This window comes from Budorcas taxicolor, chromosome 24, assembly GCF_023091745.1.
Source record: "Budorcas taxicolor isolate Tak-1 chromosome 24, Takin1.1, whole genome shotgun sequence".
Classification (NCBI taxonomy): Eukaryota; Metazoa; Chordata; class Mammalia; order Artiodactyla; family Bovidae; genus Budorcas; species Budorcas taxicolor.
Window position 1 is genome coordinate 26,488,270 of NC_068933.1, and position 20,280 is coordinate 26,508,549.

At 38.6% G+C, this 20,280-nt stretch overlaps 1 protein-coding gene across 1 annotated transcript in view; it reads left to right on the forward strand.

Annotated features, from left to right (window-relative positions):
* Positions 1-20,280, forward strand: part of WRN (WRN RecQ like helicase) — a 113,466-nt gene that overhangs the window by 51,210 nt on the left and 41,976 nt on the right. Inside the window, exons 18-21 of the mRNA XM_052661475.1 lie at positions 393-475; positions 5,271-5,377; positions 11,207-11,394; positions 16,748-16,922. Of these exons, the coding sequence (XP_052517435.1) occupies positions 393-475; positions 5,271-5,377; positions 11,207-11,394; positions 16,748-16,922 (553 nt within the window). The remainder of the gene's footprint in view (positions 1-392; positions 476-5,270; positions 5,378-11,206; positions 11,395-16,747; positions 16,923-20,280) is intronic.

Genomic DNA, 20,280 nt, shown 5'->3' on the forward strand with positions numbered 1-20,280 from the left:
GTGGAGATGGGATCAATTGTGTAGGGTAATGGGGTTGTCGTTCTCCAAGGAAGGTGGCATGTAGGTGGATTGCTAACATATAGAAGGTTTACTGTAGGCTTGATCAGTTAACTCAAGCGCTGCAATTTGGGGGCTAGACTGCTGGAAATCAGAATCTGGCTTCTAATGGCATCTTATACTGAGTACTTTCTGACTGGTGTTGCCATGTTTGTTTTGATGAATTGAAATGAAATCAGAGAACAAATATATGTGTATATGTCCACACATATAATATGCATTTTGTTTTTATTAAGTGGTGTAATGCATTATTTTAAAAAATTATACTGTGTTATGGTTTTCAGTTATATTCACTGGGTGATTGTTTTTACATTTCCTGTTTCTTTGTTTTACAGAGGCAAATACCGGATTGTATACCTAACTCCAGAATTCTGTTCAGGTAACTTGAACCTGCTTCAGCAGCTTGAGGCTAATATTGGTAAGTGGGATGATAGAATCTTTATAAGTACTTGTTAAAGTGAGATATTCTTTAAACTTGTGGATGGATCCAGGAAATCTCTGCCTCTCCTGTCCTGTCCCACAATTCCTTTTGCCCTAGAAATTAAGCTCCTGGATTATAATTGCCTGTTTGTATACCTGTTTTCTTCTACTGGAGTATAAACTTTTTAGGGGAAAATGCTCTTCTTATTTATTTATATTTTCTTAAATGGCTCCCCACTCCAGTACTCTTGCCTGGAAAATCCCATGGACGGAGAAGCCTGGTGGGCTCCAGTCCATGGGGTTGCAAAGAGTTGGACACAACTGAGCGACTTCACTTTCACTTTTCATTCTCATGCACTGGAGAAGGAAATGGCAACACACTCCAGTGTTCTTACCTGGAGAATCCTAGGGACAGAGGAGCCTGGTAGGCTGCCGTCTCTGGGGTCGCACAGAGTCAGACACGACTGACGCAATTTAGCACTAGCAGTAGCAGTATGTTGCTGGCACATAGTAGGCATTTAAATATGTTATTGAATAAATGTTGAATCTTGGATTCTATGATATTATAATTTCCTTTTTTTGGTATTCTGAATCTTAATCAATGTAGTGGTTCTCTGCTCTTATTGTTCATGAGAATCACCTTTCAAACTTTAGAAAATTTCCCATCCTCCAACCTTGAAAATTGTGATTTAATGCACCTGCTATGAGGTTGTGGCAGCTGTACTCTTCTCACTGGTGATTCTGATGTGTGATTTTCAGGTTGGAGACCACAGTACCTTTGACTATTTGTTGTCAATGAGTATGATTAATTTTAAAAATTACATAATATGTCTTAGCCTATTTCTTAGAAAATGTAAATAAAAAATTAGTCAAAAGCTGGTATCATCTTTGATGTGTATGCTAAAAACATTTTGTCTTCTTTTTTCCCTTCTTGGTGGTCAGGCTCAGCTATCTAACAGCTACAATCACAGATTCTATTGCAATTGTTCATGTTTCAAACATTAAGTTAAACCAGACAGTCTTTGCTTTCTAATGTAATATGATCACACTTTATATGTTAAGATAATTCCTAGCACATAAAGTTTTTTTAAACATTGTGGCGTCTCATTTAATGGTTACTTGCAGATAACTCTGGGAAAGCATTTAACAGTTATTCTAATAATATAATGAAAACAAGTATTTATTTTTTAATATGTGTTGCTGCTGCTAAGTCACTTCAGTCGTGTCCGACTCTGTGCAACCCCATAGACGGCAGCCCACCAGGCTCCCCCGGCCCTGGGATTCTCTGGGCAAGAACACTGGAGTGGGTTCCCATTTCCTTCTCCAGTGCATGAGAATGAAAAGTGAAAGTGAAGTCGCTCAGTCGTGTCCGACCCTCAGCGACCCCATGGACTGCAGCCTACCAGGCTCCTCCGTCCATGGGATTCTCCAGGCAAGAGTACTGGAGTGGGGTGTCATTGCCTTCTCCTTTAATATGTGTTAAGTATCAATAAAAGAATGAGGGTAGAAATTAGCATTTGATAAATATATTATCAAAACTGTTAAACTCTCTTATTGGCATGTTATATTTTTACCATTAAAATAAATTTAGTGTGTATCCTATTAGGTTGTATAAAGTTCTTATGAATATTTCAGTTCAGATTAAAATCAACAACTCTAGGTATATAAACTCCATGGTTTTATTGCAAAAGTTAGGGTCTTTGTACCTAGTGGTCTGGATATGTTTTGTTCCATTTTAACATTTGCTTTGTTTCTGTGATGGATTTAATCCAATATTTACTTAGAGCCTCTTGATAGGTTGTTCTAATTCTCTATTTTAATTTTTTGTAAAGGAATAAATTATGAACACTGCAATTATTAGAGCTGAGTGTCTGCATAAGATGGATGAAAATGCTCTTTTTGGGTGGCTGTCAATGTTGAACAAAATACGATAAATTCTCTCAAGTATTTTTATTTAACTTTCATTTTTTAATGCTTGCAGCAGTGAATATACTCAGAATTTCATTGGTACAGTAGTTTTGACATTTAGCTATTCTGATTTATGATTTTTATGAAATGTTGTTATTTAAGTAGTGTGGGTTTTTTTAACGAAAGCAGCAAGCAGAATTTTATATAGAGACACCTTAAAGGCAAATGTACCTGTAATTGTCTTGTAAATTTGGGAATAAGGCTTTAATGACTGGTGTGCCAAAATGAAATATATCCTGGACCTGGGCAGACACCTGGACTTGCACATTTAATGGGGAAGTTGGCAGAAGCTTGCATCAGCTGGTTGTGAGGGACAAAGTTTAACTCCATTAAAAAATAGTAGTTGTTATTGTTTTAGTTGCTCAGTTCTGTCTGAGTCTTTTCCTATCCCTCCCTACCAGACTAATCTGTCCATGGGATCTCGCAGGCAAGAATACTGGAGTGGGTTGCCATTTCCTCCTCCAGGGGATCTTCCTGACCCAGGCAGCGAACCTGCATCTTCCTTGTCTCCTCCATTGCAGGTGGATTCTCTACTGCTGAGCCACTGGGGAAGTGCCAAAGCTAGTTAATCAAACCTGTGATTTTAAGGAGGGTTTTAAAATGAAGGAGCTGTCATTCTTTGTTTTAACCTATTTAATTTAAAATCTGGGTCATATAGTCTCGAAAGCCAAATAAGTATAGTGGTAATATTGAATTTTTCCCACTCATCAGTTAATAGAATTTTGATGTGAATCAACCTGGATTTGCTCAGATTTAGCAGGGTTTTCTTTTTTTCTTTCCTTTTTCTTCTCCAACCCTGTTGTAATCGGTAATCTCAATGAATTGCAGTTATATGCATGTTTCTCTGTCTCTTCCTTTAGAAATGTGAGCTCCTCAGGATCATGAATTGCATTTTACTATTTTATTCCTAGGAAAGTGTCTGGAACATAGTATGCATTTCCCCAGGTGGCGCTAGTGTTAAAAAACTTGCCTGCCAATACAGGAGACAGAAGAGACACAGGTTCGATTCCTGGGCTGGGAAGATCCCCTGGAGAAGGAAATGACAACACACTCCAGTGTTCTTGTCTGAAGAACCCCATGGACAGAGAAACCTGGTGGGCTACAGTCCATGGGGTTGCAGAGAGTTGACTGAGCGACTAGCACAATAACTATAATAATAATATATATATTTTTAAATTGAGCAGTCTTTTAATGTCAGCCCCTATCTTAGCATTTTATGTGAATGATCTTAATCTTCAGAGTAACTAAAAAAATGTTAGCTACTTTTATTATCTACCTTATACTTAGGAGAAGCTGACACTTGAAAGCTTAAGTAACATGCTTAAAGTAATATAAATGGTAAGCCAAGTTATGCATCTAGCTAGTCTGACTTATGTTTTTAAATAGGCCCCAGTGGCAAAACTTCCCCTAGGGCAGGAAGATCCCCTGGAAGAGGGAATCACAATTTACTCCAGTGTTCTTGCCTGGGGGCTTCCCTGGTGGCTCAGAGGTTAAAGCATCTGCCTGCAATGCGGGAGACCAGGGTTCAATCCCTGGGTTGGGAAGATCCCCTGAAGAAGGAAATGGCAACCCACTCCAGTACTCTTGCCTGGAGAATCCCATGGAGGGAGGAGCCTGGTGGGCTACAGTCCATGGGGTTGCAAAGAGTTGGACACAACTGAGCAGCTAACACACAGTGGCAAAACATAAATATCCAGATAAACATTAAATTGTGATCATCCCCGTTGAGAGGAAAAATTATTTTTTTCTTAAATATTAATTTGGTGAAAGTGAAGTCGCTCAGTCGTGTCCAAGCGATTAATTTGGTAATCAAGGGCAAAAGCTCTGCTGTCATTACTTTGAAATATCTGAAGACATTTTCATGGATGGTTATATAGTAAAGCCCTTTTCTGAGAGACATTACTATACATTATTGATTCTGATTCAGTGTGGGGGTGGGGGCTGAGCAAAGGGGTTGCTAGGTGAAGAAGGAACAATTTGCCTTCCTTCTTACCTACTTTGTACAAAATGAGATATAGTTCTTCCCTTCCCTTTTTATATTAGAAACTGTGGATGTCATCCTGTCTTTCAGAACTGGCATTTCAGAGGAATTCTGTAGTGATCATTCATAGACAGTGATGAATGTAATCTCAGTAGAAATATGCTGACTTTTTCTCTTTGGATAGCTAATCCATGAGATAAAATTAAAAGTATTATGAATGAGAATTAGAACAGCTCTTCTTTTTAAGGTATTATCATTGCTGATGAGTGATAGCTTTGAGGACAGAGTAGTAGTCATTAATTTCTTTGAGAAATAATGATGAAAACCAAAATTGAATAAATACATTATTTGAAAAATAGATATTAAATATTTCTTTCTTTTATCCATCTGCCTTTTATCCATATATCTCCCTTTGCTTGTTCTCAGTAATAATTTTTGGTGTGCGTGCTAAGTCACTTCAGTCGTGTCTGACTCTTCGTGACCCCATGGACTGTAGCCCTCGAGCCCCCTTTGACCATGGGATTCTCCAGGAAAGAATGCTGGGGTGCGTTGCCATTTCCTCCTGAAGGGGATCTTCCTGACCCAGGGATCAAACCTCCGTTTCTTAGGTCCCTTGCATTGGTCTATTTGTTCTTTACCACTGGCACCACCTGGGAAGCCCAGTTTTTGGCGTTATCTGCTATTATTTATGCTTATATTTTTATATGACTCAATACTTTGAATTATTTTTCTCCTTTCTGTTATATTTACATACTCAGAGTGAAATTGGTGGTAAAACTTTAGATGAGTTTATTACTTTTTTGAGCTTTATCTTCTCCATTTACGTATTTTTCTGTTTTGATAGGTATCACACTTATTGCTGTGGATGAGGCTCACTGTATTTCTGAGTGGGGACATGATTTTAGAAGTTCTTTCAGGGCTTTGCATTCCCTAAAGGCAGTACTCCCACAGGTAAGCTTTGCCAAGTACAATGTCTTGAAATGACTTGCTTAGCAAGGGAGGATCCAGGATTGGGGAATGGCCAAAAATCTGAAAATGTTTTTATGAAAGGGCGAATCATTGATTCTTAAGCAGGGGAAAGATTTTTTTACAACATGGTGTATCTTTTACTTCTCTCAAGTCTTTGCTGAAAGAGTACTTTTTCATTTAGGCCTCCTGTCCACTGTAGTCAGATTTTCAAATTAACCCCCTTCCCACAACTCTCAGCATTCCTCATATTCCTTTGCTGTCTTTTAAATAACACTTAGCAGTGTTAACATACTTTAATATATTTTGTCTATTCCCTGTGGGTCCCTACCAGAATATTCTTTGTGAGGAGGGATTTTTGCTGGTTTAGTTGATAAAATCTACAACAGTGCCTGTCACATAGTGGGTGTTCCGTAAATAATTGGGTAAATGAATAAGTGAATTCTGATGAGAAAGCTGAGACCCTGAGAAGTAACTTTACCGCACAGGCAGTGAGTGGTAGAGCTGGGCATTGCTGCACAGTGGGATACTATATGGCTTCCAGAGTAAATGACTTGAAAGAAGTTTAAAACAGTTTCTGCCCTGAAGTAGCACAGAGTCCAGTCAAGGAGTTTAGATTCAGAATTACCCATAAAAGTGGAAGTAGTAGTACCAAATGAAGTGCATGGAACAGTATGAATAATATAGAAAGATTAGTAGTGTTAATAGTACCCGTAATATTAATAAAAAAAGAAGATTGATATGGTGAAGTCCAGTAGGCTCAGATTCCTTGAGGACTGCTTTTCATTAATGTAGAAAGCTTTAAAGTAAGCTTTAAAGTAAGCTTTTGGAAATTAGGAAGATTGCTGTCTGTAATCCTTTCCTGGCCCTTTGATTCTAGAGGGATTGTGTTAGAGGAGTTTTAAGTGTTTTATGCAGTTCGGAAATGCTTCTCGATATTGAATTAGTCTTTTATTGTGTCAGGCTGTGGACGCCATTGGATTCTTTTCATTTCTTGGGATGATTCACTGAGCCCAGGATGTTTGACAGGCAGTGGCTGAGAAACTTTTTCCCTGGTGTTTTCATGAAATCTCTTTGTTAGCTAGTGGTGAGAAATGCCCCCTGGTGGCTGTAGGGCTCTCATTTTCCTCACTGTTCTCAGTGCTTTTTTTTTCTTTTAATCGCAGTTACAGCTGACTGTCACCAGTGCTTCACACTGAACTATTTTAATAAGTTCAAAAATAGCAAAAAAAATCACTGACTTATTCCCATTTGGAGAGAATCTGACAAAATGACTCTCCAAAGAACAACTTTGTTGTTGAAAGCTTTGTTGTTATTGTTGTTTATTTGCTCAGCTGTGTGTGACTCTGCGACTCCATGAACTGTAGCCCACCAGGCTCCTCTGTCCATGGAATTTTCCAGGCAACAATACTGAAGTGGGTAGCCATTTCCTTCTCCAGGGGATCTTCCCTACACAAGGATCAAACCTGGGTCTCCTGCAATGCAGGTGGATTCTTTACTGCTGAGCCACCAGGGAAGCCCTGGAAAGCTTTACATCAACCTTAAAGTTCTATAAAATTCAAGTAAGAGGAACTGTAAGAAATGAGACATTTTGGATCTTTCCATGACATTCCTCCCAGCCCTTTTACAAAGATCAGCACATTGTAGACAGTAACTATTTGGAGTAAGTGAGTGAATGAATGAATGAAGCATATTATGGAGTATATAGATTAACTGCACCACCGAATGGAGAAGGCAGTGGCACCCCACTCCAGTACCCTTGCCTGGAAACTGCCATGGACGAGGAGCCTGGTAGGCTGCAGTCCATGGGGTTGCTAAGTGTTGGACATGACTGAGCGACTTCACTTGCACTTTTCACTTTCATGTATTGGAGAAGGGAATGGCAACCCACTCCAGTGTTCTTGCCTGGAGAATCCCAGGGACAGTGGAGCCTGGTGGGCTGCCGTCTATGGGGTCACATAGAGTTGGACACGACTGAAGCGACTTAGCAGCAGCAGCAGGAGCAGCACCACCCAAATTCAGAGGCAAATGGAATAGTAACAGTTCTTGGAATTTGTAGTGGTAGCACCATTGAAGTATATGTCTAAGGCATTCCTAGATTTATAGTCACAAGATTAATTTACATTTTATTGCTTTTTTCACCAAAACTTTGTACTTATTACCAAAGAAACCAAGATTTGCCAATTTAAAGAACAAGTTTCATGAGTTGTGAACTTGATAAAACTGAGTGACAAGGTAATTTATCAGCCATACTAGTTTGCTTTTAAAAATTAAAAGGTTGAAGCTATTAAGAACTATGCTGTAATATAAAGAACAGACTTTGGACTCTATGGGAGAAGGCAAAGGTGAGATGATTTGAGAGAATAGCACTGAAACATGTATATTACCATATGTGAAATAGATCACTAGTCCAAGTTCGATGCTTGAAACAGGGCACTCAAAGCTGGTGTACTGGAATGACCCAGAGGGATGGGATGGGGAGGGAGGTTCAGGATGGTGGACACATGTACACCCATGGCTGATTCATGTCAATGTATGGCAAAAACCACTACAATGTTGTAAAGTAATTAGCCTCCAATTAAAAAAAAAGAACTATGCTGTGATGACCAGATAAACTGAGAGCTTGCTAGTAAACCAGGATGTATGGACACACTGTTCTCCTAGCCAACCTGAGTGTTATTTCTAAGCTTTACCCTAGTTTACGTCTTTTAAATATCATAAAGCACCAGACTTTCTAAGCAGAAATATTCTGTTCATTTCTGAAGTGAGAGTAAACATTGTTCCTTTAAATTTAATGCATTCCATTACTTTACTGTGTTTTCTAAGTTACGGAAGCAACATTCTTAACTGTGACTTTCTAGGATATCGGCAAAGGAATGAATCATTTATACTGATTTTCTCTGTTAGCTAGTCACTAGAATAAGGAGTTCCTCGTGGCAAAGTGGGAATTTTTAAGTTAGAAGAGAGGTTAACATCCAGTAGCCCTCTCCATCTCATATTTTGATGAAAAAACAGAGGCCGAGAGAAGTTAGCTCTTGCCAAAGTGAATGGCAAATCTGAGAGAAGTGGCCGTGTCTCTGGAGTTCTTGTGTAGAATTCTTTTCAGATGTTGCCTTAATAATATCAGTAATAGCTGACACTTCTCACGTGCTTTCTATGTACCGTGCCGTTATATTCGGCATAGTAGACCTTTTATCCCATTTGCTCTTCACGGTGACTTTCTGAGGTTGTTGCTGTTATTGTAGCCATCTTATAGATGAGGAAACCAAAGTTTAGAATATGAAGTAAATAACTCATGGGAATTCCCAGGCAATTCAGCGGTTAAGACTCTGCACTTCCACTTCGAGGGGCATGGGTTCGATCGTTGTACATTGCAGCCAATATATCTAAAATAAGCAGCTCAGAATCTCACGTCTCGTTAGTGGCGAAAGCTGGCTTTGAACTGAGGCAGCTGTTTGTAAGCCAGATTTTTATACTACTGTGCTGCTGTTTTGCCTGATTTTTCTACTAACATCTTCAAAATGTGTCAGGTTCATGCTTATTTCCTTTTTTTCACAAAGGCATTGCTTTTCTACTCTTACATGATACTGCATAGAAACAAACGAGGCCCTCTTTTCTTATAGTTGCCATCCTGAAAACGTCTGTCTTTATATGTTCAGTTCAGTTCAGTTCAGTCGCTCAGTTGTGTCCGACTCTTTGCGACCCCATGAACCACAGCACGCCAGGACTCCCTGTCCATCACCAACTCCCGGAGTTCACTCAGACTCACGTCCATCGAGTCAGTGATGCCATCCAGCCATCTCATCCTCTGTCGTCCCCTTCTCCTCCTGCCCCCAATCCCTCCCAGCATCAGAGTCTTTTCCAATGAGTCAACTCTTCGCATGAGGTGGCCAAAGTATTGGAGTTTCAGCTTTAGCATTATTCCTTCCAAAGAAATCCCAGGGCTGATCTCCTCCAGAATGGACTGCTTGGATCTCCTTGCAGTCCAAGGGACTCTCAAGAGTCTTCTCCAACACCACAGTTCAAAAGCATCAATTCTTGGGCGCTCAGCCTTCTTCACAGTCCAACTCTCACATCCATACATGACCACTGGAAAAACCATAGCCTTGACTAGATGGACCTTTGTTGGCAAGTAATGTCTCTGCTTTTGAATCTGCTATCTAGGTTGGTCATAACTTTTCTTCCAAGGAGTAAGCGTCTTTTAATTTCATGGCTGTAATCACCATCTGCAGTGATTTTGGAGCCCTCCAAAATAAAGTCTGACACTGTTTCCACTGTTTCCCCATCTATTTCCCATGAAGTGATGGGACCGGATGCCATGATCTTCGTTTTCTGAATGTTGAGCTTTAAGCCAACTTTTTCTCTCTCCTCTTTCACTTTCATCAAGAGGCTCTTTAGTTCCTCTTCACTTTCTGCCATAAGGGTGGTGTCATCTGTATATCTGAGGTTATTGATATTTCTCCCAGCAATCTTGATTCCAGCTTGTGTTTCTTCCAGTCCAGAGTTTCTCATGATGTACTCTGCATAGAAGTTAAATAAGCAGGGTGACAATATACAGCCTTGACATACTCCTTTTCCTATTTGGAACCAGTCTGTTGTTCCATGTCCAGTTCTAACTGTTGCTTCCTGACCTGCATACAGATTTCTCAAGAGGCAGGTCAGGTGGTCTGGTATTCCCATCTCTCTCAGAATTTTCCACAGTTTATTGTGATCCACACAGAATTTATGGATAGAGAATATCAAAATGTCAGTTAACTGGTCACATTGATTTTGGTATCATTTTTTTTTCTATTTAAAAACTGCTCCCAGACTTAATTGATTTTTCTTTGCATGAACTTTGAGATAGTTTTTAGTTCAGTAAAGCTATATTGATTATAAAAATAGTTGACAGTTTTTAATAAATTGTATCTTTTTTCAAATTCTGTATTTGATTTTTTACAGATTACACTTAAATTTTCACTTATGTACAGTAATTGCTTCAACTGATTTGCAGGGCAAATGTGTTGCATCTGAAGAGCTGTGTTATGAGCATATTATTTACCATATTTTATAATAAGCCAAAATGTATTCAGAAAGTTGTAATTTTGGATATCAAGCAGCTAATTATATAGGAACAATTTTTCTGATTATGAGATGATTGCATAGTTGATTAATACTCCCAATGATAATAGTGATGAAAAAATTAAATCTAGAAGTCTACTGTACTGAAAATAGAACATGACTTGGTTGCTCAAAGAATCAGTTAATACTAGATGTCTTATTTTCTGCACTTTTCTTTTATATTGAATGCTACAGTTAACCATGTAAAACTGTTGATAGGTTCTCCCGGTAATTGAGAGCTGTTATTTTAGATCTGAAAAGCCATATAGCAATGTATTTAATATAGGAGTAGAAAAAGGGCCATGGTTGGGCTTTGTATGGCTAAATTTTCAGTGAGTGCAGGGTTTATAATTTGTGAATTATAGATTATCAAAGATAAGACATAACTTACTCCTCATTCGTTCCAGCACTGTTATAAATGTATAAATAATAAATGGAGAGGTAGATAGCTAATAAGTGGATTTAACTTAAGACAGGAATTGCATTTAGAAATCTTGTGAGTTTAGTGTTTGAATGATTTCTTAGAAGGCTGAGAAACAAGTAAGAAGAAAGTGTTTTTCTTCTTCTTTGAAAGAATAATTTTTAAGTTTCATTTTTATCACTGTTCTCTATTCTTCCTGTAATTGACTTCCAGTGTCTTTCTAAGAAGGCAGTAGAAATGTTGGGAATTAATGACCTCTCTCCTTTGTTAAAAATCGCTTTTACTTATTTCAGGTTCCAATTGTTGCAGTGACTGCTACGGCAGGTTCTTTGATCCGAGAAGACATTGTACGTTGCTTAAAACTGAAGGATCCTCAGATAACCTGTACTGGTTTTGATCGACCAAACTTGTATTTAGAAGTTGGACGAAAAACAGGAAGCATCCTGGAGGATCTGAAGCAGTTTCTCGTCTGTAAGTCAAGGTGAGTCAAGGCCTGGAATGCTGCGGTCCATGGGGTCACAAAGAGTCAGACGCGACTGAGCGTGTGACTGAAGTGACCCCAGGATGAAAAAGCTAATCCCACCACTGAGATATCTCATAGGTGGGACTTCCAGTCACCCAGGATCAGGGAGAATGTGTCCTCCCAGGCAAGTGGCAAATGGCAAAACACAGTCAGAGTGTGCATGCCCTCTCTTTAACTGATTCAGCAGAGTGCAAACAAAGACTGGGCCAGTTTTCTGAAAACTCTAGTAGGTTTACTGAAGGATTTCAGGCCCTAACCCGGGCATTTGATTTAGCCTGGAAGGGCGTCCAACTAATACTCACTACCTGCGAGGAGAAGCAGAGGGTTTGGACGGCAGCCTCGGGGCACACTGAGCAGCTTGCTGGGGCCCAGACTAGCACTTATGATACTGTGGGGATGCAGAATCCTGCTTGGGATAATAATTTCCTGGTGGGCATGAGGGCCAGGAACCACATGATTCAGGAATGCATTAGAAAACCAGTCAGCTATGAAAGGGTCAAGGAAGTGACCCAAGAGAAAGAAGAAAATCCAGCCCTCTTTTGGGGACAACTTGTGGAGGCTTATAGAACGTTTACTAACATAGACACCTCCACTCCTGAGGGTCAATCCCTACTGGGACTATGTTTTATCCTTCAGTTTGCCTCTATGACATTAGGTGAAAACTTCAAATGTTACAATCCGGGCCACAAACACTGATGCCCCACCTGCTAGAGGTGGCTTTTGGGGTAAAAAAATCAAGCTGAGGATGAGGAAAGAACAAGCGCAGCTGATAACAGTTGCTGTCGGACATGCTTTGCAACTTCAGGGCCACCTTTGAGAGGGGACAGCAGGTGCCAACATCAGTCCAGAGGTAAGACAAACAAGGGGGAATGCTTCGAAGGCAAGTCAACTGACCACTGGGCCCATGAATGCTGGAAGGAGCCTCCCAGGCCATGCCCAGTCTGTAGACAGACTCATCATTGGAGATGGGAGTACTCTTGGTCCTGAAGAGGAAGAGGGACTCCTGCTTCTGAGATGACAATGCTGGGCTCCTGAGGTGTCCCGGCAGCTTCCCCCACACCCACCCTGAGATGTCTATGTCCATCAAGGAGCCCCGGGTCATCTCTGATGTGGCAGAAAGAAGATCGATTTTTTAATTGATACAGAAGCCACTGTCTGTGGCCTGACTTCTTACTCTGGACCTTTTTTCTGTAAAAGCTGCACAGTGACAGGTGTCAGTGAAAAGCCTCACACCTGTTACTTCACTAGAATCACACTTGCCAGTTTGAACAGTGTTTGGTCTCATCATTTCACATGGTAGCAAAGAAATGCTTAAAATTCTCCAAGCGAGGCTTCAACTAAACATGAACAGAGAACTTCTAGATGTTCAAACTGGATTTAGAAAAGGCAGAGAAACCAGAGATCAAATTGCCAGCATCTGTTGGATCATAGAAAAAGCAGGAGAGTTCCAGCAAAACATGTACTTCTGCTTTAAAGACTACGCCAAAGCTTTTGACTGTGTGGATCACAACAGACGGTGGAAAATTCTTCAAGAGATAGGAATACCAGACCACCTGACCTGCCTCCTGAAAAATCTGTATGCAGGTCAGGAAGCAACAGTTAGAACCAGACATGAAACAACAGACTGGTTCCAAATTGGGAAAGGAGTACATCAAGGCTGTATATTATCACCCTGCTTAATTAACTTATATGCAGAGTACATCATGAGAAATGCCAGACTGGATGAAGCACAAGCTGGAATCAAGATTGCTGGGAGAAATATCAGTAACCTCAGATATGCAGATGACACAACCCTTACGGCAGAAAGTGAAGAGGAACTAAAGAGCCTCTTTATGAAAATGAAAGAGGAGAGTGAAAAAGTTGGCTTAAAGCTCAATATTCAGAAAACGAAGATCATGGCATCTGGTCCCATCACTTCATGGCAAATAAATGGGGAAACAATAGAAACAGTGTGAGACTTTATTTTCTTGGGCTCCAAAATCACTTCTGATGGTGACTGCAGTCATGAAATCAAAAGTCACTTGCTCCTTGGAAGAAAAGCTATGAATAACCTAGACAGCATATTAAAAAGAAGAGACATTACTTTACCATCAAAGGTCTGTATAGTCAAAGCTATGGTTTTTCCAGTAGTCATGTATGGACATGAGAGTTGGACTGTAAAGAAGGCTGAGCGTCAAAGAATTGATGCTTTTGAACTGTGGTGTTGGCGAAGACTCTTGAGAGTCCCTTGGACTGATCAAGGAGATCCAACCAGTCCATCCTAAAGGAAATCAGTCTTTAATACTCATTGGAAGGACTGATGCTGAAGCTGAAGCTCCAATACTTTGGCCACCTGATGCGAAGAGCTAACTCATTAGAAAAGACCCTGATGCTGGGAAAGATTGAAGGCAGGAGAAGAAGGGGACAACAGAGAGTGAGATGGTTGGATGGCATCACTGACTCAATATACCTGGACAGTGTTGCCTTAGGGGTTTTGAGAGAGCCCACACTTGCTCGCCCAGGCCCTAGGAAAAGAACTACAGGAAATATGCCTAAAAGAAGGGCCTGTTCTACAGTATATAGATATATTAATATGTAGCCCCTCCATGGAGGCCTCAGATCAGAACACCATTGAAATTCTTAATTTCCTTGGGACTTGAGGTTATAGGGTCTCCCAGAAAAAGGCACAGATCTCAAATCAACAAGTTAAATACATGGAATACATTATAAATCCTGGAAGTAGACAGCTACCTCCAGATAGAAAATAAACTGTATTAGGCCTAGATACTTCAAAGACAAAAAGACATCTCTATACCTTGGGCTTCCTAGGTGGCGCTAGTAGTAAAGAACCCACCTGCCAATGTAGGAGACAGAAGAGATGCAGGCTCGATCCCTGGGCTGGGGAGATCCATCAGAGCTCCTGCTCTGAGTCTTCCCAGTTGACAAAAGCTGTGCATCTGGTATGTTAAGTTTCTTTCTTTGAGGTAGCAGCAGTTCCATGTCAGGATGATCGTGATGCAGGGATCCTAGCCACTCCCTGAGACAGATTCTTCTGGACCAACAGCAGAGGTCTCCCTGGGGCTCCGCGGCAAGGCAGGATGAGAATTCTGTGGCCCTAGTTAGGTAGGGTCCATGAGCCCAGTGCCAGCCGGAAGGAGCCACAGAAGGTGGACCTCTGCCCTGCACCCTCCCAATAAAAGTTCCCTGGGGTCCAGGAACCTCAGAGGGGATGTGAGGTAGGCAATAGACGGGCCCCAGGCTGAGCTGCTGCAGTCTCTTGTTGACACTTTGAGAGAAGATACCATCAGGAGCACTGGGCCCTGAGACCACAATTTCCTCTTGCTGTGGTCAAGAGGATTTCTCATCCTGACGTGTGCAGAGAATGTCCTCAGTTGTCCTCTAAGGAATTCTGCGTAATGCAACTCTAGGGGAGGGGAAAAGAAAGGAAGAGATGCCAGCCCATAATATGTCCTGCCAACCTCCCGGAAACCTTCAAGCTGACCAAGGAAGAACCCTGAGACAGGCCAAATATGGGAACAAGCAAGATGACTGGCCAGACATAACCTGGAAGAGTGCCCTCATATAAGCAATCTAAGCCACCCCTATTGGGTGCAGCTCACTCCACGAGTTTGCCTTTGTTTTCTTCCACATGTGCTTTGCGTCCAATAAATGCTGTGTCTGCTGGTCTCCTATGAATACTTTTGGCAGAGAAGACAAAGACCAAGGCCCTTCCTCTAGTCATTTCACTGCCATAGTCAATAGGAATGTTCACTGCTTTGATTTTTTTGGTTCTATAAATTCAAATTTTTATATTTTCTACTTTTTTAAAGGTAAAAAATGATCCATATTGTTAGTGTCATTTTGAACAGTACAGATGCATGTAAACTGAAGAGTACTTAGATTTCTCTAATCCCGTTCCTCAGTTTTCATTGTTGATATTTTGCATTTAGCTTTATAGGCTTCTGTTCTTTGTCTTAGACTGTGCAAATATGTGCTCTCCGTTGTTTTTGTTGTTGTTAGCTTGCCACAGAAATGGTGTTGTAGTATGTCCATTTTGTCTGCAATTTTCTTCTTTTTTGTGTCTCTGTTATCTTTCTGTATATTGTGTTTTCTTAAATTAGGCCTTAATGTTTTAAGATGTTACAGTATTCACGTTTTGGTGCACAGTTCTTCCTTCTTTGAAAAATATTTTTTTTTAATGAGATTCTTGTACATTAAAAAGATGATTTGCATTTTTCTTCACTCCATGGAGTTATCTACTATGAAATTTTGACATGGAAGCCCCTTGGGTCACTCTCAAAAATTACTTTGGGTAGATTATTTAGTAAGACTCTTAGAGTAAAATTGCTGCATTATTTTTCTGAGTTTTCTATGATTTTTACCGTAGTCCTTCTTAAAGGTTTTTATACATTTACTTTTTAAACAGTTGATTCACTTTCATAGTATGTGTATGATCATGAATATTTAGATAATTTTTCATTATCATAGTTTTGCCATGAATATTTGTATGTATCTTTTGGCTGATCTTTAAGTATATTTGTAAAATAGATTCCTAAAATTAAAATGGTGTCACAGGTTATGTGCATTAAAAATTAAATAAAATAACTTTCTAAATCTAAGTGGTACATTCTTTTTATATTCATTGGGTCAGCATAAATGAATGTATTTATGTAAATGAATATATTGAGGAATTAAATATTCTACAAAATCATCATTTAAACTTTTAATAAGTGCAGGTTTCTAAAATAGACTTTTAACATGTTATTTTCTATAACATAGCCATAAGATTACCAATAAATGCTTCTTTGAACTATATAAATGATCTTTTATTATTACATGAAAGTTCTTGCTTTTTTGGTAAATATATAGATATTCAATTTTACAATCATAAGAGAGATAAGAATAATGTAAAAATTTTATTCTCCTATGAAAATATTACATTTTTTGTATAAATGAAGAGTAATTGTTAAACTAGTGTTCTATATTTCCAAAAGGATGGTAATTGTATTTCCATTAGTTTGTTGGTTTTTAGCAAGGCTTCTGCATCAATAAATAAACCTGTCTCTGGTTTTAATTTGAACAAAAAAATGAAGTCAGTGGTGTTTGTGCTTAACATAATTTATTTCCACATCTGAGTGTCCAAAATGTTTTAGATTTTTGTTAAATATATCAGTTTTTTATATGCTTTCTCCTTTCAGTTTTTTACTAAAATGTAAATTAAAATTTAAAAATGAAATGAAATTAAAAATTTTAAAAGAAGGGGAAATTAAATCACATAAAACTCAAACATATATATATATGTATTTGTCCTTTTGCTCTTCTTTTTCTTTAGTTCTGCTTGGGAATTTGAAGGTCCAACTATCATCTATTGTCCTTCCAGGAAAAAGACAGAGCAAGTTACAGCTGAACTTAAAAAACTGAATTTAGCCTGTGGAACATACCATGCGGGACTGAGTATTAACTTAAGGAAACAAGTTCATCATAGGTTCATGAGAGATGAAATTCAGGTGTGAAGATGGATCATCATTACTGTCTTTTCTTCATACTGGAAACACATATTTCTATAATAGCTATTTATGAAGTCTTTATTGAATATCTTCTTTGTGTTCCCTAACTTCCTTGCCCCTGCCTCCCCAGGGAGGGATAATGTTTTTTGTTTTCTAATTTAAATTTTTTTTTCATTTTTAAAGTATATCTTATAGTTGATTTACAACGTTTTGTTAATTTCAGGTTTACATACTATATATAAAATAGGAACTAACAGGAACCTATGGTACAGCACAAGTAACTATTTAGTACTCTGTAATGACCTATATGGGAATGGAATCTGAAAAAGAGTGGATGTATGTATTCCTGATTCACTTTACTGTACAGCAGAAACTATACATTGTAAAAAAACATTGTAAGTCAACTATATTAAAAATTAAACAAAAATTTCGTTAAAGTTGGAATTGAACTTCATAATTTAATCCTGAAATATTATTTGTTTAAAATTGCAGTGGTAAAGAATCCCCCTGCCGATGCAGGAGGCATAAGAGATGTGGGTTTGATCCCTGGGTTGGGAAGATCCCCTGGAGTAGGAAATGGCAATCCACTCCAGTATTGTTGCCTGGAAGATTCCATGGACAGAGGAGCCTGGTGGGCTACAATCCATGGGGTCGAGTTCAACATGACTGAGCACGAGCACAAAAATGGAAGAACAGCAATGTATATTAAAAAATTTTAGGTGTACATCCAGATGATTCATTCATGCATATACATTTGAGTACCGTTTTGATGAACATAAAGCAGTCACTCTGATAGAATCAGTGTAGAATATGGGAGATAGACGGGTAAGAAAACTGTTGCAGGCTAGTATAAATGGCAGCCTAGACATAGAATGGTGTTTAGGTTCACAGAGGAGGGAACACTAGCTGTTAAGGTAGATTGTCAAATGGAGTTGTACACCCAGGAATAAGCAGTTTGAGTAGAATCTGAACAAGTGAATAGAAGTTCATCAGGTATGCATGGCTAGGGGGTGATGAAAGATAAGGAATTGATTATAGAAAAGGACGGATGTGTGCAAGGCACTTTGATATAAGAGAGCATACTGGGTTCAAGGAATTGTGAGTAGTTTGCAATGGTTGGAGAAAAGGGAAGTTTGGAGTAGGAGGGACACAAAGTACAGGTAAAACGGCAGGAAGTGGTGGAGACTTAGGAAGAGAGTTGAATTGGTTGGTTGGCCAGGTTATAGAGGATCTTAAAACATGCAGAGAGGCAAGCTGGAGTTGGTGTGAAGTTCCCTTATTTTTTCCAGACAAGCTGTAGGACTTTTTATTTAAATGACATTCCATCTAACAGGTAAAGCAGATTAAAGTAGAAATGGCCTTGTTGAAGTTGATGTGACGGAGAACCAAGTCCAGGAACGTCCCTGTCTCCATGTCAGTGTCTTGGGGGTTAGAATCTTAGAATCTTCAGAATTCTGCAAAACAAAACTTGAAAACCACTGTGACAGACTGCTCTGTGAGCAAGATAATAGTATTATAGAAACATTAGACTGGGAGCACTAAGTAGGATTGATCTAAAGGAGAGAAGAAAGGTATTGATGAAGTTCACAAGAGGTGCTGCAGCTGAGATTCTTATGGTTAGGATCCTGGTTCAGTGGGTGTCACACGGATTATTTTGGAGGATTTCAATTCAAACATGTAAGTAGGTTTAAATCAACACTATCAACATATCCACCCCCTGTCAATATATGCCTGGAATAGTCCTCATCTCAAATTGAGAGGAACTTAACTTCCGTTTTGCATTTTCTGTCCAATAGATCATCCATCTCCTGTATATCTAGAACTCTGCATATGCAGCTCACTGTACATTGTCATGCTGCAGTGCATATCTGCCTGAAGGGCATCTGTTCTCTTTCTTCGTCTTCTTTCCAAAGGCAAGAACAGCTGCCTGGAATAGAGGTTTTATCCAAATTCTTAAATGCTTGTATGTTTATTCTATTATCTCTGAAGCTTGAAAATGATCAGATAAAGTTCATTAGCTGCTGCTTACTAAATCTTAACAATTGGTCTTTGAGTCAATAATTGATCATTGGTTTCTTCTGTCTTGTTGTATGATTACTAATTATTTATTTAGATAGAAACATCTCCCAGAGACATGAGGAAGACTAAAATTTTTTTCTTTCCTATTTTTCATGATGAAATCTAACCACATTTGGTTGTAGATTTGTGTTTTGAGTCTGTGATCAGTCTTTTAATCCTAACTTTTAATTTTATGCCCTTTGTATTTTATTTGCCTTTTCAAGATGGCTTGAATTCCTTTCCTTTTTGGGATGAGGTTATGAGTAAATTATTTGATAAAGTATTTTCATTTACACCTGAGAGGTTATAATATTTTGAAAATCATATCTGTAGAATAGGTTGATCTCTTTTAAAGACAATATCATGAAAAAATTAGATCTTAAAAATTTTCATCATACAAACACACAGACATACATATACACAGAGTAATCATGTGAGGTGATGGAGGTATTAACCTTACTGAGGTTATCGATCATGTCACAATATATATCAAATCATGTTATATATGGTAAACTTACACAATGTTATAATTCAGTTATATCAATAAAGTTGCAAAAATTAAGAAATAACATTTAAAAAATAAATATTGGAATTATTATTAAATTGCTTTTTTAGTCAAATATAGCAAAGCTGACTAGTTGTATTCACACAAAGCTTTTTCCTTAATATTGTTTCCATTCCTATGTTAATTCTTCTCTCATATTTCTCATACTTCCATTTATTTGTCCTTCCTTCCTTTCTTTTTTTTTCTACTCTTGGTACATCTTAACACGTGTTTTGTTTCAAATGGCACTTTATTATTTACCACTTATACACACACATAGTTTAACAAACTAAAATAGTTCTCCGGTGCTTAAAATGAAACGCGTAAGCCATCATTCCTTCCTGCTTCTTTTTCCCACTCTCAGCTTTTTTAGCTTATTCCTTTGGTGTTTGCCACTGTATCTTGCAATAATTTTCTTGTACTGCTACTACTTAGTTTACTTATTATTTGCCTGTTAGATTTAGGCATTATCTCTCAATTCCCCACTATGAAAGGTGAACGCATAGCTCTTTGACATCCCTTCCTGCCCTGCTCATCGTGTCTAGAAGTTTCTACCCCCTCTTTTCCCAATATATTAATATCATAATTTTGATTAGATCAATATACTCAAATATTATGTTTATATATTCTTTATAAATGCTTTGTATATGTAAGGCATGTAGTATATTTAGAGTTACTTGTACATTTTTTTGTATTCTAATTAATACCTTTCAAGAAATGTGGTTAGCTTTTTTTGGCAATTATCACTAATTTTCC